General features: G+C 38.5%; 1 protein-coding gene across 2 annotated transcripts in view; it reads right to left on the reverse strand.

Annotated features, from left to right (window-relative positions):
- The window catches only part of LOC109934064 (plexin-A2), a 434576-nt gene that overhangs the window by 9908 nt on the left and 406072 nt on the right, over positions 1 to 18596 (reverse strand). For both annotated transcript variants that reach the window (XM_048612014.1, XM_048612015.1), the window contains 4 exons: positions 12657 to 12756; positions 11615 to 11805; positions 10384 to 10553; positions 1060 to 1272 (listed from right to left, as the gene is read on the reverse strand). In XM_048612014.1, the coding sequence (XP_048467971.1) occupies positions 1060 to 1272; positions 10384 to 10553; positions 11615 to 11805; positions 12657 to 12756 (674 nt within the window). The remainder of the gene's footprint in view (positions 1 to 1059; positions 1273 to 10383; positions 10554 to 11614; positions 11806 to 12656; positions 12757 to 18596) is intronic.

The raw sequence follows: 18596 nt of genomic DNA on the forward strand, positions 1-18596 counted from the left end.
CAGGAAGTGCTTTGCAACATTCTCATGCAAGTCATCTCCATTTAGGAACAAAGAAATACAATTTACACTGCTAATAATTTTGATTAAAACTAACAATAACCAGCCCAAATCTTCCTGAATGGCAAGTCTGTAGTACTTATAGTGATTAATGCGGACTGTAGTGAAATAAAAAATAAACTTCTGCCAAATATTCTCTCCTTTCAAAAGTTATTATTTCTCATTCGATTTTGGAGGACTAACATATAGCGAAAAGAGCAATGAAAATCTAAATAATGTCAACCCCATTTTATGCTCGAATCAGCATATGTATAGGCACCAATTAAAGACAGAAAATGCTGGAAATAGCAGAACAGGAGTCATAGTTATCTCAAAACATCAACTGGTTGCTGGAAATCCTCAATGATAGCATTTTGCTTTGCCACTGTTGCTTAGGGACTGAATCAGAAGTCATTCTGGTTACAATGGAACACGATGCTGTGAAGCAGTTAAAAGAATGGATTTTGAATTTTCATAATTTTGTTGAATGGGATATTCAGTGAAAATGTCAGAATTCCCATTAACTTAAATGGCAGAACGCTGGTGTGCAAATACATTGAGAGAAAAAGCTGAACCTCAGGATGTTATAGCACCATGCAATGTACAAAATAATAGTTTTGCATTACATACTGAACCTGAAGTCAACTTAATTTAAACAGTTAAACCTGGTTACTCCAAACGCCCAGGGACTGTCAAAGCACTTTGTTTAAAAAAAAAAATTGCATTAGTGGTTCATTACAGTGAGTTTTGAAACTGTTCTAATAAATATAATGGAACTTCAATCGAGATCAGTAAAATTCACTTTGCTCTGGTGAAAAGCTTGCAACAACAGGGTTTAATGGCAAAGCTCCATTTCTAGCTGCAGTATGTCAGTTTCAATCTGTTAATGGCACCAGCTAACAAACATTTTCCATTACGCAGCACTCAATCCCCATGTTATCAGTTATAACTCCTGCCACATTCTTTAGCCATGAATGAAGCCTGATAAATACTGACCCAGGGTTGATGCCAGTATACACTAACCTCTCAACCCAGCTCTTATAGTTGGGAATATCCTTGGCATATAGCAATTTATTTGATGGGGAGTCCTTGCCGAGTCGATGTTCAGATGTTGAACAAGAGTCCATGAATGTCTGTGCCACAACAGATAGACATGCGTCTGTGATACTGCTCTTGTGAATGTCAAACACGAACTGTGGGTTCTTAATCACGTTGACCCAAAATCGTAATGGTAAACTGCAAAACATAGAAGAGTATTAGGATTTGAATGTACTGTAATCACTGGAAAACCACAATATAGAAACGTAGCAATGCAATACCTGACAACATCTGTACAGAGTAGCTGAATTTTGATCATATGAGCACAAGACATTATAATGCTGGATGATCCCCTGTAACATTGCACATGAGGAGTTAAAGCTAAGTACAGCATTTAGGCAAAGCTGAGTGTATAACTGGACTGCGGCGTAGCAGCAGATCAGGGGAGAAGGAGTATAGAGAAATTAAGCATGAACAGCAAAAGGTGAAACTATCTAATAGGCTGGTGGGAGGGATCTGGGAGACAATCTCCATAAACTGGGGCTAAAACATGGTCCAGTTCTCTCCATTAACCTCTGTCACTACCAGAATATGAAATACAAGTGGGGACAAAGGTGGGTGGGTGGGGTCCGTTTACCAGTGACAGACTTCAATTCTCTGTTGATTAAACTCTACATTGAGTTTCAACAAAACAATAGCTCTAACCTCCTAATGGTAGCACGCATTCAGCAGAAAAGGATCTGTAAATAAACACCATCACCTGCAAGTTGCCCTCTATGCCACTCATTATCATGACTTGGAAATATATTACCCTTCCTCCACTGTCACTGGGTCAAAATCTTTGAATTCCCTCCCTAAGGGCATTGTGGGTCAACCTACAGCACATGGGCTGCAGTGGTTCAAGGTGGCAGCTGACTACCACCTTCTCAAGAGCAACTGGGCATGGCCAACAACATCCATCCAGCACCATTCACATTCCATGAGGGAATAAAAAGTACTAGAATGAAATGCTGTAGGAATTTAGGGGATGAAACTCTACAGGACAGGGGCATAATGGCTAGGAGAGTTGTCACAGACAATAATGAAAACAATGAAAGAAAAAAAAACAAAAGAGTTATGATTGCTGAAAATCTAAAACAAAAACAGAAATTGCTGGAAGCATCTGTGGAGTGAAAGTACAGTGAACACTTCTCTTTTGCTTCACAGATACTGCTAGATCTGCTGAGTTTCTCCAGCAATTCCTGCTTGTGAACAAAAACAGCTGTGGGGTTTTGCAAAGGTGGTTACCTAAAACTGGCTATGGTGCATTGGGAAACTGACTCCAGCCTGCCAACGTGAGGATTTGACTCGAGCCAATAGGTTGATTTCAACCTGCTTGAGAGGGGCAAGTTGCCTATATAACATGTAGAATTGGTCAACTAGAAATACATTGAGACAGTTTGATGCAGCAGCCATACATCTTTCACGCTGGTTAGGTCAATGGAGCAATATATGCATTGAATCGACTAGCAGAAAGCTGTGCTTCTTCTGTTGACCTCCACCCATGTCCAGACACATAATAACCCAAAGGAAGGAACCTCTCTCTCCAGCTTCTCATGTCCAGGAACAACTTGTGTATGTCTGGAATCAGTTATTATACATGGTCTGTTCTTGTTTCTAATTTCAAACTCAAAGTTCCTTTTCAGGACTGAACTAGTGAATAGTGGAGTTGAAACTGCACATCTCAGGTCCTCAATTGGTTGCTACCATGCAAATGATGCCAAACCCAAAAGGAAATTGATTAAAAAAAGAACAAGAACTGGAAGAAGGGTTTTGAAGAAAGACTACTATATCCAAAATATTAACTCTGCTCTGTCTGCACAGATGCTGCCTGACCTGCTGGGTTTTTCCAGGAAGCTTATCATGCAGACCAGTGTTGAAACAAACTGCAAGGAACACTGAACTTGAGTTTGTGCTTCCAATTAAATATTGGAGCCACTCATGTTACAACTGGGGCCAAACATTCAATAATCAATTGGATCGGTGCACTTAAGCTGCAGCAACACTGCATTGAAAAATCTAGGAAGTCATTGGAAAAATAGAAAATATAGCTAGAATAAGTTTTATGATTAGTTTCTTCCACATTTATCCAGAGAGAACAAAATGAAGATAGGACTAATTGACTATTTCAAAACCCCCTTCCCCTCCCCCTTTTCTGATGAAGGGTCTAGGCCCGAAACATCAGCCTCTCTGCTCCTATGATGCTGCTTGGCCTGCTGTGTTCATCCAGCCCTGCACCTTGTTGTCATAGGACTAATTGCTTTGTTTTAAATTGTTATAGATTGTCAAGTTGGTCAGTCAATCATCACAGATCTGAGAATAACGGAAAGGTCATCAAGAATTGGATGTTATAATAGAAGATGATATTCATTATCTAATTACTATCACAATAACTTTTTTTAATTTTGTGACAACATGTAACTAGTAGGAATTCAGTACAAGCTCTGTATTAGGCACAGAATGTGAAAACAATACACATTGCTTCTAGCATTAAAGATTTTGAGGTTACAGGGAATTTGTCTTTCATTAAAGTACTCCCCCTTTTGAATTGAGTAAGTGTTAGCTTTAGGAGAATTTTAAGTGAATTTTAAAGAGAAATAGTCACTTTTTCCTTTAACTAGCAGGCAATATCCTGCTTCAATAGGCTGCTCCAATGGTTTACTGCAGTGAGGTGTCTCTTTCATTAAAGTTAAACAGTTGAGGCCACAACTGTTTTACGTTTGCTCTGGAGCTATGGAATACCTAGAAAATCCAAGTTACAGGCTGGGAAATTTATTTTGCCTCCCATGCTACAGATGTTGTGTGGCAATTGTCTACACTCTGCTCAAAAAGGCACAGAATCCTAGCATGGCTTAAGTGACGATATCTCATGTGTTAGCTAGTATTCAGATGAACATTCTAATAATGACTGCTGGCAAATCATCATGTCAGAGAATGGTGAGTGGACGTAAGACACATGATTAATCTCTTCCCTCTCTGACAGACAGGAGTGGTAATCCTGGCTGACTTTTCTTCATTAACACATGAATGTCAAGATCAACTTATGGTAGCCTGATCATATTGGGAATTGAATCTAGGAGGCAGTGAATTAACTCGCTGTGTGATGAAGGGAGAATGGCATGTATATCTGTTTTAACATTTCTTCTCGTCACAGACAAGTAACAAAATCAGTTTGAATCAATAGTTTTCCAATGAAGATAAAACATATCTTACTTTGAGATATTCACATCCTTAATGCATTTGCTTCTGAAAACAAACTTATTGTTGCATGTATTTGGGGAGAAGGCAACATAATCAAATAACTTAAGTAGTGGGAACAATGTCTATGCTTTAACGTTGGTGACAGCTGACCTGACAGGGCAATTAGAATATACCTATAAAGACACTTACACCCTCCCCAACTTTTCTAATTTCCACTCACCCATTACTCCATGCCCTGAGTCCAATAATGGCTCTCTGTTCCATGCACATTTAATCTTGTATCTTGTTTTCAATATCCATATCTCACCTTCTTCTGCCTTTTATCACTTCCTCAGTCTCTACTCTTTTCAGTCCTACTTTCTGGACCTCTCTGAAAAATTCATTAAAAGTTCCTGCATTTCCATAGCTCCTTCTGCCTCTATAAACTCTCTCAAAACCCATCATTTTGGCCAAGCTTTTGAACATCCGCCCCAACTTTCTCAACATGTCATCTTTTCTTTTATTTATCTCACTTACTTCTTCCTTCCTTCAATTCCCCAAACCCCATTATTGGAATACTTTCTCCTTTAGTGTTACTGTATTGCAAGGTGCTATACAATTGATGATGCAATTGTAACATGGACAAACCTCTCTTAAATGGAATAGTTCCAGCTGATGGCTAAGAATGCAAAGTTTGAGAGAGTTTAGCAAGTGCCAAGACAAAGTCAAGCTCTTCCCTACTATCCAACTTCCAGGTACTTGACTTAAAAACTGAAGGAAACTCTTGTTCAGGCATCTTTTCATACAAAGGGCAAAGGGCAGAGTTCTAGGTGATGATAAGAGGAAAGAATTCCACAGACAGAGGCAGAGACAATGTGTAAATGTTTTCTTGCTGGTATTCCACGGAGTCCAAGCCGACTGATTGAGATGCAGTCAATTGGAGATCACTTAATGTCTTAATGCAGCAAAAGGCTGATAAGATCAGACTGTTGGGAAAGGATGGGACTTAATTAAAGCAATAAGTGACATTATCAATTCTTATCCCTTCATTGCCATTCTATTCGTGCAATCAATCGGGATTGGAAATTTATCTTTGAAAGTAATTTTTTTATGTTAACAAATGTGATCTTATCAGAGTTTGATATAGTGCCAAAAACATTACATTTTTCAAAGATCCTTTATCATTGGTTGTTTAAAATTTTAAAAAATCAAAACTACTACTTGTCAAGAGCCAAAATATATATGGCTCATCACAGTAGAAAGCAGGAATAAAAATTCTGCTTGATTCGTTATTCCTCCAAAAACAAATTCCTCCTTTTCTTAAATAAAAAAAGATTGCTTTCTTGTCCAGCTTTTGCCTTCACGTGACCTCTTTCCATGATTCAGTTGGATGAATCATATCAAAGCGCCACTTGAGAAATAGCACCTGGGTTTACATCCCCAGCCACACTGACAAGGTTAGCTAGCCAACTAATCAAATAAGTAGAATCAGCACCAATATATTATTCTCTTATTTCATGTGCCTCCACAATCTCTAGGCACACCTGTCTTCAGATAAAAGTGCCACTTCTGGAGGACGGCTCACAGGAAAGAACATTTCTGATCACCTTGATGTCCTTGTTGTGTCATAATTTTCAAGATTACACTCTTATCTTCAGAAGAAAGATGCTCAATGCTCATTAGCATTTAAAGCAGGTGTGAATTGCTCCGCCACTCTACCTAGCTGTCAAGTTCACCAAATAAAGTAAAATTTATCTCGACCTATACAATAGCAACAATCATTTATAGGACTAAGCAGACCTTTATATTTTCCTTTTAATTCCAATGATGATTTCTCCACTGTCAAAATTCATTGAACTGCTCGTCCCTGCCTCTAGCCTCACCTCCTGCTAATACTGTAAGGAGCTCACAACCATTTTCATCACAAAGATTGAGGGCATTCATTTAGCTGCGTCTTCACATTTCCTACTTCTTCCTCCCCTCAAAGGCGAACCTCCCTGAGGTCACCCCTCTGCCCAAGCCCTGAACACGCCCATTCCTCCAGTTCCTTTATCTCCTCCTTTCATGCCCTCTCTAGGTATTTTTAGTCACATGTTATACCATACCTCTGAAGTACTTGGGACACAAACCCAGGTCTTCTGGTTCAGAGGTAGGAACACTACCATGACACAAGAACCCCTCTATGCCCTTTTTAATTTTTTTTTTATTTAACCAATTTTTCTAATCAACCTGCTCAGAGATAATATTACACACCTCTGGAGCAGGCGGGACTTGACCCTGGATCTCCTACACCAGGGGTAGGGACACTACCATTGTGCCACAAGCATCCTCGGGGTTTGCTTGTCTTTTATTAAACCTATTTTTCCTAATCAACCTGTCTGAGAGATGTTAGTATACACCTCTGGAGCAGGTGGGACTTGAACCCAGACCTCCTAGTCCAAGGGTAGGGATACTACCACAGCACCAGAGGGCCCATCATTTTCTGTCTATATATTTTTCCTAATCAACCTGTTCAAATATGTTATCACACACCTGTGGAGCAGGTGGGGCTTGAAGCCAGGCCTCCTGGCTCAGAGGAAGAGACACTACCACAGCATCACAAGAGCCCCTAGGTTTCATATAATATACATAAAATACATACACACATTTTTATACATGTATAAAATACTGATGACAACAAGCTTTATCTTAACATCAACTCTCCGAACCCCTCCATTCAGACTATGGTATTTGACTGTTTGCCTATCATCCTGTCTTAGATAAGACAAAAGTTACTCCAAATAGATACTTGGAAAAGCAAAGTAATTGCATTCAGTTCCCATTTTTTCTTTCCATAGTCATTGATTTCACCCCACCTTCCCATGACCACTGTCTTAAACTGAACCTGAGCATTTGTAACTGTGCATTATGTAACCCAAATTAGCTCAAGCTGAAAGCTTGACTCTCTATCTATGCTCACCTCAAAGAATGCTTATTTTCCCCTTGGTAACGTGTTATCTTTCCTGTCAATGTCTCAGTCCAACTACAGCTGAATTATTGATTTGCTATCTCTAAACTCAACTATTTCACTGCTCTGCTTGATGGCCTCCTATTCGACCCTCCTTACGTACCTTATTGTGTTAAAACTACTATATGTATACATTCTGTTATTTTACCTGGAAACATTGTTTGCTGCATACTTTTTATTCCTTATCCCTCAAGCCTTCCTGAAATTTTAAGGCAGAAATAAATCTTGTACTGGTAATGGACGAACAATGGGATTTGTGATTCTGATTCTACCTTGGTAAGCTTGAAGACAAAACAGGATGTTCAACATTTTACACATTTAAAAAATTGACACTGGATTTTAATATATGGGTTTTACATGATTTTCAAAACTGAATTTAAAAAAAAAACAAAGAATTAGCAACAGGTAATAGCTTGGCAAATCCAAACATAAAATCAGTACATGGCTCAAACACAACCTGTGTGAAGTTAGTGAATTGGTTTAAAACAAAATTAAGGTTGTAGTGTTGCTATGGGAAGTGCTGAGAATATATTTAGAATTCCCAAGTACATGACCCCCATTAACATAGATCTACAATCAAATTATTAATTTCCACATTTTACTCCAACATGATTACAAAATTACATCTGAAAATACATCTATTTTAAAACCGAATTCATTATGAAATGAAACGAAGGCCTGGTGGTGTCATTTTGAGCTTTTCATTTACATATGCTTCTGCCTCCTCATCTGTCGCACAAACATCTTCAGCTTTAATGACAGCAAAAATAGTTGAGGTCAATATTACATATTCAGTTATAAATAATTGGTCCTTTTGAACGTCATGGCAAATGAAGCTAAAATCTAAGCTTTTCCATTTCTGTAAATCTTTTTGTCTATAAATCTGCATGAGAATGGAGGTGTAACAGTACAGATATTGAGATTAGGAGGGAAGGAGATGGAAATATCCTTAGTCTGTCCCACTTCAATGTTGATACCGGCTATAGCTATCATACAGATACATATGCATTTAAAAAAAAACATTCAGGGACTGTAGGCATTGCTGGTGGGCCAGCATTTGTTGTGCATCCCTGGGGAAGGTGGTAGTGTCTTAAACCTGTCCACCATCTACAAGGTATAGTCAAGAGTGTGATGGAATACTCCCACTTGCCTAGATGGGTACAACTTCAACAACACTCAAGGAGGTTGATACCATCTAGGATAAAGCAGCCTACTTGATTGACACCATATCCAAAAGCATCCACTCCCCCCCCACCACTGACACTCAATAGCAACAGTATGTACGATTTACAAGATGCACTGCAGAAATTCACCAAAGATCCTCAGAGAGTACCTTCCAAACTCACAACCACCTCTGTCTAGGAGGACAAGGGCAGTAGATAATGGGAACACTACCACCAGCAATTTCGCCTCCAAGTCACTCCCCATCCTGACTTGGAAATATACCGCTGTTCTTTCACTGTCATTGTGTTAATATCCTGGAACTCCCTCTCTAATGGTATTTTGGGTCTATCTGCAGCTGGTGGACTGCAACATGTCAAGGAGGGAGCTCATTACCACCTTCTCGAGGCCAACTAGGGATGAACAATAAATGCAGACCAGCCAGTGTTGCTCCATCCCATGAGTGAAAATAAAATCCTGTTCAACTTGGGAATGTGAGAGAACTGTAGGTGTCTACACATGAACTAATGATAACAATTTTACTCTTTCCAGTCATTTAAAATAATAAATAACATTTGCAGGACACTTTAGAGAGTCAGAGAACTACAGCACAGAAAAAAGCCCTTTGGTCAATTCCATCCACATCCACATCTGGTCAAAAGCAATCACCTAACTATTTTAATCCCATTTTCTAGTACTTGGCCCATAGCCCTGAATACATTGGCATCCGAGGTACGCATCCAAGTACCCTTACAGGTAGTGGGTTCCAGATTCCCATTACCCTTTGGGGAAAAAAAAAAGACTTTCCTCATGTCTCCTCTAAATTTCCTGCCCCTTACCTGAAATCTATGCCCCCCCATCCCTGTCATTGATCTCTCCATCAAAGGGAAAAAGTTTCTTGCTGTCTACCCAATCTTGGTCTACTTTAATAGTGACAAATCTGCAAGGCATCTTACAGTTGTATTTACTTTTGAAAATCAATACAAACTACTTGCAAACTATATCTCAGAATGATCCTAAGATGTGACCACATCGAAAATGTCAGCTTTATCTTCTGGCAGCTGGATATGTGGCAACAGGTACCACAATAACTTCTGTGAAGCTCCTCCTAATTGTTTACTATTATTTCAGGTAGAACCTCTACAGTAATCTTGGGAAAAGCTTTACAATGGCGTTACTGGAGATCAATCACTATAGTTGAGGTGGATGATCAGAATGTCCACCCTCCACTAACATTCTGCAATTCATAAGGAATGCATTTTAATCAATGCCACATTCCCATGCTATTAATAAGTTTGCTGTTCCACTTTTGCATTGGAAAAAAGGCCTGACATGAGCTCCTCCTGCAAAAGTAAATGTGAAGAAAGACAAAATTGTGCAAACTTTTAAATGTTTGCAAAAAAGGTACAGGGGTTGATGTGATTTTGTGCAAACTGAAGTGCAGAAGGTAAAGTCATCTCTAGGTGCAGTGTGGGCCAACACAGCCTACAAACAAAGTTGGCCCCTGCACAAACCCATTAGATTCACAAAAATGATCACGTTATTTAATGAAAATTAGTTGAAATTAGGAAATGCTGACTGAGCGCCATTTCAATTAGTGTAGCTCAAAGGTCCACGTACCATGACGTCTTTGAAGCACAGGCCTCAAAAGTTCAAAGTGCACTACTGCTATTGTAGCCATTTTCATTCCTCATTAGGATAAAAACAGATGCATAGATGACTGGCTCCTGATCCTTGGTCCTATCACATCACCCTTCTCCCCAATACATCTTGCAAAATGTGTTAGGATTTCTGGAAAGCTTTCTTCACTGGATAAATTAAACTCATTTAACATGAAGCACGCTGCTGCTGTCTGTGGTCTTCATTACTGGTCCCAGTGAGCATTTCTACAATTAGATGAAAGAGCCAAATGCATCACTTACCAGTTACTCTTCCATGTGTGCCTAACATCTGTGTCATGGATAACATGTCTGTCAGCCTGCTCATCCAGGAAATCAAACATATATTTAATGGCAAGTGGCAAGGCACTCCCGCGGTGTACTGTGCTGAACAGTGTTTCAAACAGGTCATCTACAAACTTCTGTAGAGTGCCCTGTAAAGAATGAAAGAGGAATAAGTGCGCACTTAATTGTCATGCCAATCGCATAATACAATCTGATACATTAACACATAAAAAGAGACAGCGATGTAGTGGGAACGTGACTGGATGAGCAATCCACATCCCTGGGTTAATGTTCTGGAGACATGGATTTTGCATCTCACCACACCAGACAGTGACATTTGAATTCAATAAAAAGAAATCTGGAATTAAAAATAAAGCTACTCGAATGGCTCATTAGTGTCCGTTAGGGAAAGAAATCTGTCATCCTTGACTGGCCTAAATGTAGCTCCAGAGATGTGCAATAAAAAAAACTGGCCTAACCAGTGATGCCCACATCCCATGAATTTAATTTAAAAAAATTCCAATCATACAGCACCTTTAGTGTAGTAAAGCATCCCAAGGCAGTTCATTAGAGCATCGACAAACGAACTTTGACAATGAATCACATAAGGAGATAGCAGGATAGATGATCAAATGTTTGGTCACAGGGCAGCTTTTAAATCAACATCTTAAATGAAGAGAGACAGATACTGCAAGTAGTTTAGGGAGGAACACCAGGCAGCTGAAGAAATGGCCACCAATTGTATTATGGACGGGTGCCGCCATAATGATGGTATCTCTCTAAAATTGTGTGTATTGCATACCAGTTTATGCAAAAGCAAAAAGGCCTCAAAACCAAACTGAAATCTTCTATCTTCAACTTGGCATAGTGTCTGCAATAACTGTGTTTCTGGACAAGGACAAGCTTTGAGACCACAGCACAGGCATAGAAACAAAAATCTAATTGAATAGTAAATACCTTAAGATTGTCAGACCAAATGAAGACATGCAGTTGATCAGTGAAATAAAAAAAACACTTTTCCTACTTTTGTAAGATGTATATGTTAAAAGGGGAATCAAATTTTAAACAGGAATGTTTTAAACATGCTTAGCTCATCCCAGGGTATATCTGAGGCATCATTTTGAACTTCTCCCCAACTTACAACCACCCCACCCTCCTTTGCCACACCTCCGCGAGTTCTCAGAGACGCAATGTTGTTAATCCATCTAACCTTTGTTGCTAGCAGTCTTGTCAGATAGATTTCAGATACCATCTTGCTGCCACGGTCACCCTCCTTCTGGTCTCCATGGTCATGGTTCTTTACTAGATGCCACACTTTAACACCACTTTCTAAATCTGGGGTAATCATAGGAGCCCTAGAGCGCAGACTGTCAGGACTTCCCGTGTACCGTAAGGTGGAGTCTAGAACGTAAGAAAAGACAAAAATTATTTGATTTAAATCAAACTAGCCATTGCAAAACTACAGCAATAAACTGTAAAGATGAAAAATAGATGGTACATCCTAACATGTAAGTTACCCTCCAATTAATTACCTTCTCTAGGTTTGTAAAGATCCACAATGGTTAAATTCTTTTTGTTAGCTGTAGAGGTAACCATCACAAGGATATGTCCTTGCTTTCTGTACTCCACAGTACATGATTCATTAGCTTTAAAAACAGTCATTACTTCTCTCAATTGGAACTGAAAGTATGTCCTCTAACCTTGGGGGAAATTAAATCATCATTGTTCTTATTTCCAGGTTATCAAGATTTATCTTAATTTTTTTTTTAAAACAGGAAATACTGGAACATGAAGGTGATTCTGTGTCAGTCATGTCTGCATATCTGGGTATTAGGGACGTACAAAGGTAATAAAGAAGTCTCACTGCAACTGCAGTTATTTTCTTTGTGTAGCAAATCTCATGAATGGGAAATTATCTTGATTGCTCAGAAATATGTTTGCAAATTCAACATAGAGATTCTTGTTCATATTTGACTGAAATGTTGTCCACAGAGACACAATCCTAAGTAAAACCAATAAAAGCATTGTGCAGCCACAGTAAATAATAGGATCTATTACAATTAGTCACTGGGTGATAGTGTGTGCTGGGAAGAGTGGCTATAATCGGTTTCAGTATAAATAGTCATCCCTTTGGATCTGTAACTGGCACCAATTATAGTTCACTCAAGCACCTCCATAACTAAACAAATATCATGTGGCAAAGTTAACTTCTGCTACAAGATGCTTATACACTCATTAGGATCTTAACTTACCATAGCGGCTAATGGATGTCCGACACATACTGGTTGTGGTTGGAACATTGTATGAAGAAGTCTGTTTAGGAACCAGAGCAACAACTGAGCGATCAGACACCTGCAAAAGGATTTAAATACGGTACTTAACTGAAAAATCAAGCAGATTCATCTTAGTTCTGCAAAAGTTTCCTTCATGACAGTCAAGTGTAGGCTCTGCTTCCCCGTCTATATTATAGCGACATTCAGAAATAACTTTTTACTGCCTCGACAAAAATACATTTCAAATTATTTGCCCAACTCTCAGCACGTATACCTGAGTGACCCAAATCAAACAATGGTGCATCAATTAGCCTAATTGAATATGCTAAAAAGCATTCAAGAGACACTCAAAATCATAAAATCAGCCTAACTGTACAAAGTAAAACAGCCACCTATTTCTAAATGTCATGTTGCTCTTACCTTTACATACAAACACACTGGGATTCCTTTTTGCTTCATTTTCATGGAAGGTGTCGTGTTTCATTTGCACTTGAGAGCAAATATAATTGAGCCAGGGGTCAAGCTGGGAGAACAGGTTAAAATGCTGTCTTTTCAATCCTATGATTCAGGGCATGACTATATTCAGGTTGATTGGCAAATAATCTTATGTTTGCCAACTGAAAGCTAGACATTTGGATAAAATCAAAATCTGATTCAAGCAAGTTGACTTCACATTCTGACCATCAGCATACAGCCAGTGTAGAAAATGGCACTTTTCACACTGCCAGAGCGTAAGAAGGGCAAATGGGAGGTATTTCCACCTTGTTCTAAATATTTAGCAGACATTTGCCAACAATCTGTTTTACATTCTATCCAATCTAGGAGCGCAGAATGGAAATAGTAAATAGGAAAATTAGATTAAAATTGAGAATAAAATCAAGTAACACAATACGAAGGGAAACAGTATGCTTAATGGATGCCCATTTATCCTTAAGCTGCACTTGCAAAAATTAAATATCAAGTATAAAATAACTGGGTTTTCTGAATATATATGAATAATGCTTCAAAAGAAAATACATTCAGACCAATCAGCTTTGTTTAGGCAGGCAAGGAAGCCTGAACGAGGTCTACATAATTTTAGTCAGAACAACAATATGCAGTCGCATATACATACTATGTTTTGCAATAAGTAATTCTGTTAGCTTTTCTTCTTGTAGAACCAAAAGTTGGCAAAATTATTTTTCAAGATGAGGAATGGCCCTTTAAAAATAAAAATGATTTCATGTTGACTGAGCCTTGTAGTTAATAGAAAGAAGACTATGTGGTGATTGGAGCTGGCTGGCAGGGAACTGTGAAAATGGAAGAAAATCCCATTGAAATATCCATCAACTCATTAAAGGAATATTCCTTCCTGCTGTGCAAACGCTGGGATAGTGAAAAAGACGTGGCGATAATTAGCAAATCAAAACGTGAAGCAGTTTTATACATGTCGAAAATATGTATTTAAGGCAACAAAGTAAAAGACCTCATTTATCAATATTTGTTACTGTTGTAATACATTCATTTCCCACTGACAAATCAGAAATGGCTGAAACACAATCTAGTAATGACTGATTTTTAATATACACATTATGTTGGAATCCTAATAGATCAAGTTAGTTTTTTTATTTGTCCCAGTAAAACCTTAAATCGTACTGTATGTTGGAATTTTTTAAAAAGTAAGAACGCTTCACATGTTGCAAGAGTTTAACAAGCATCTAGTTTTCAATGTTAATTTCTTCTCAGTATGTGGGTATTGCTGTTCAGGCTGGTATATAACGACATAAAAGGTAATAGCTGGCTTTTCTTATATCAGTTTTGACGTAATCAAGTGGCTTGTCAGGTTGCTTAAGAAACTCATCCACAAGATTGGAGTCATATATGGGACAAACTGGGTAAAGACCGCAAGTCAATTTCTTGAAGGGACATGACAAAAACCAACTGGGTATTTTACAAAAAATGCCCTTGCTTCATAGTCACTTTCACCATTTTAAAAATAAATCCAACCAGACAAAAATTTTTAAACTGCCATGACTGAAGCTTGAACTTAACTTCACAGTGATAAAATTAACATCACAAAACATCCTCATGTAGAAACTGAAATCATGATTCTGGATCATTTTACTTAGGAGTGGGATAAAGATGATGATCGCTATGCAAAGGCCAAGGACAGATCACTGGTGAATTCCAGAGGTTACAACATGGACGCAAGATGAGAAACCATTGCAGCAGATTCTATAAAGCTACAAGTTATCCTGAGCAAATTGATATTTACAAGTGTAACCTTCCTGTGATGATTTCAGGTTGGTGAGGAAGATTGGGAGAGAGATTTGAGGGAGTGAAGAATGCAATGTTAGACAAAGCTCAAAGCAGATTAAAGGAGCAGACCCAGGTGCACTGGGGAAGATGGAAGATGCTAATGTAGAAGCAGCGAACAATTCTGTTCAGCACAAGGTAGGGAACATGTCAGCAGGCATTACAAAGTCCTACATTTTGCAATGTTTTTGTGGTGGTCATGTTAAAGTGAAAAGTGTAATAGTGACATAAGTTTGGGGCAGCTTCCTTTCTAAGTGCTAACAGATCTACGGTGTGGAGAACAATTACAAATGTCCAGCATTAACCTTCTGTGTCCATTTAAGGTCACCGTTGAGATATTCCCTATAGGGAGGTGGCTTAAAAGGAAAGGATCTTAAGATCAATGAGAAGCTAACTACTGCTGTTAATGGAAGCTTTTTCTAGACTGGCAGCTAGTTGGATTCACTCCCAAGGGAGGAGCAAGGTTATTGCTTGTCATAATAGAAACATGAATCCAATCATAAAACTTGTACATGAATCTACATCGAGCCAAACAGAAATCTTGCGCATCAGATCCCAGTCGCAATGAAAACAGGTACGCAGAAACACACAATGCGCATTTGGCTCTCGTTTGTACAGTACTACAATTTCACTAGACCCTGAGTGGAAAATCACATGCAGAATCACTTGAGGTGCTGCACTCCTCCCATTCGCACAGGAAGAACACCAAAACTTAAAGTCATTACAACAGAACAACAGTTTTAGAAAACCTTTGCAAATCCCTCTTTTGATTTGTTTAATAATTTTTTCTCAAAAATCTAAGTAGCAGCTGCCAGTGAAACAGTAGTGAAGAATGTGTTGACTGAAATCCAAGGGCTGATTTGACACATACTAAATTGATTTGATTTGCAGACTGTGGTATGAGCACAAGTTAATAGCATCGTAAGAATGGCATGCAGCCTGAATATCCCTTTTGCATAAGCATACTTTATTGTGCATTTATTTAAAAGTTGTGCAAACATGGATTAGGCCAATAATTTTACGGACCAGTTCTGAGGAAGGGTCACTGGAGCCAAAGCATTAACTCCAATTTCTCTTCACAGATGCTGCCAGACCTGCTGAGATTTTTCAGCAATTTGTTTTTGTTTCTGATTTCTAGCATCTGTAGTTCTTTTGGTTTTAATTTTCTGGACAAGTTGTGTCTTCTTTTGTGATGTACACTCAGTAGGAGTTGAAAATTTGGTATGTATTTACCCTGAGGTGGGATGAAAGAAGCAAGTATATTTTTTAAAATTCAATGAACTAACACTGCCTGTAGTTAATTGAACTCAATTGTGTGTCAGATAGTAGCAGTGAGTACTTCAACTGGGCTTAGGATCACTGTTGAATAATTAGAAAGAAAAGCACCCAACTTTTGTTTTACTTTAATTGAAAATGAACTTGCAATGTTAGCGATCAAGATTGGATTGGTTATGATACCATGGATGCATAATCTGCAAACACTGGCACTTTTTGTCTTAGCCATCCTTTATCGGGTGTTATATAAAAATTGGAAGTGCATCCCTTTATGGATCAGTCACTTTCAGCAAAGAGAGGCATCAGCTTTTAAGGCTAGGCTGGGCAGGAGACTTGGGTTCATGCTGTGTTCCCTTGGACCATTATGAGAGGATACAAGTAGTAACCCAAACACTTACCTAAAAAGGGAAGGATGGAAAATTAAAGGAGTGAGATTTTTCCATGGGCCTGTTTGGTGTGAATACTTTGTGGCTAGTTTAGCACCACACATGCCAATAAGACCACATCTATTTTTGATCAAGTAAGATACAAACGTAAGAGACCAGAAAAGTAGCAAGAAGTAAAAAGTAATTTGGAAATAGGTGCAGTCATAATCTGAAATTGGGACAAATAAGTGAGGCATTTAACCAGGAAAGTGTTTATTTCCAAAACTTTGTTAAAATTTGGTACACTGGATTGAACTGGCAATTCAGATACAAAACTGGCCGAGTGATAAAAACAGAAAAATGGTCAATGGATATTTTTTAGGCTGGAGGAAAGTTTGTTTCCCATTGGTTGGTATTGGGACACTTGCTCTTCCTGACATACATTAATAGTCAGTACCTTGGTGTGCAGGGAACAAGTTTAAAGTTTACAGATGACATGAATCTTGGAAGATTTGTGAACTGTGAGGAGGACAGTGTGGAACTCCAACAGGACACTGACAAGCTGGTGGAGTGGGCCGATAGGTGGCAGATGAGGTCCAATGCAGAAGAGCATGAACAGATGCACTTGGACAGAAAGAACATTTGAAGACAAAATAAAAGGGATATAATTCTCAAGGGGGTGCAGGAGCACAAGGACCTTGGTGTGTGTGCACACAGATCATTGAAGGTGGCAGGACAGGTGGAGACAGAAATTAGTAAAGTATATAATTTCTTCAGTTTTATTAATGGGGCATAGAGTACAAGAACAAAGAGGTGATGTTGAACTTGTACAAGACAGTTGTTAGAACTCAGCTGGAGCATTATTCTAGGTGCCACATTATGGGAAAGATGTCAATGCACTGGAGAAAATGCAGAAGCTATTTATAAGAAAGGTTCCAGGAATGAGGATAGATTGAAGAGATTGAGACTGTTCTCCTTGGAGAGAAGGCGGTTGAGATGAGATTTGATAAAGGTTTTCAAAATCATGAATGGGCTGAATTGGATAGAAAGGGAGAAGCTGTTTGTGCTCATAAAAGCAACAACTGGGCACAGATTTAGAGTTATGCGTCAAAGAAGCGAGAGTGGTGTGAAAAAATCTTTTCACACAATGAGCAGTTAAGGTATGGAATACACTGCCTGGAGGCAGGTTGAGGCATTAAATGGTTATTTGTAAAGAAATTGTGTGTAAGGGTCTGGGATAAAAAGCAGGAGATTGGCACTAAGCAATGATCCTAGCTTGAAGGGCTGGTGCAGGCATAATGGGCCAAATGGCCTGCTTTTGCGCTGTCAAAACTCTGATTCTGTAAATACAGTGCACTATGGACAGGCAGTTCATGCTCTTATTTATGTTTTATTTTCTAAATGTTTAAAGCAATTTTCCAAATACAAGCTGATAATGTGCATGTATTACTTCAGTAGTTAAACCTTTCCCAGTCTCCACAGCATTGACAAACCACAAAAGCTACTTTAAAACCATAAGGGTTACCGGACTTCCTAGGCACTTGTAATGATTGATGCCACAATCCTAAATAAAAATGCCTTGAGATAACTGAATTTCCAGGTATAGACAGTGAGCTGCTCAACAAGTCTAAGACACCTTAATAATTTGGAAGTCCAATAACATGTAATTTACTTTAGATGTATACTTTTCTGCCATACAGCCTAACAATTTTATGTTTATCTTTGTCACTTCATTGAAAAAAAAAATTCCTTCACCAATTTTATTTTTTAGCAGAATAAACTATTAGCTTTGAAATAATAAATGTAAAATGTTCCATGTGAAATACTCTGACTATTATAATGAATAATGTGTACAAAGAAGCTGGCACATCTATTATTTCTTTATTAATCCTGATCTCTAAGGAAATAGAAAATGCTAATCCCATTCTATTCACTGACATGATTTGGGGCTGCTGCTGTCAAAGGCAAAGGGTTTAATTTTCTG

Source organism: Rhincodon typus, chromosome 25, assembly GCF_021869965.1.
Source record: "Rhincodon typus isolate 14 chromosome 25, sRhiTyp1.1, whole genome shotgun sequence".
NCBI classification, from domain to species: Eukaryota; Metazoa; Chordata; class Chondrichthyes; order Orectolobiformes; family Rhincodontidae; genus Rhincodon; species Rhincodon typus.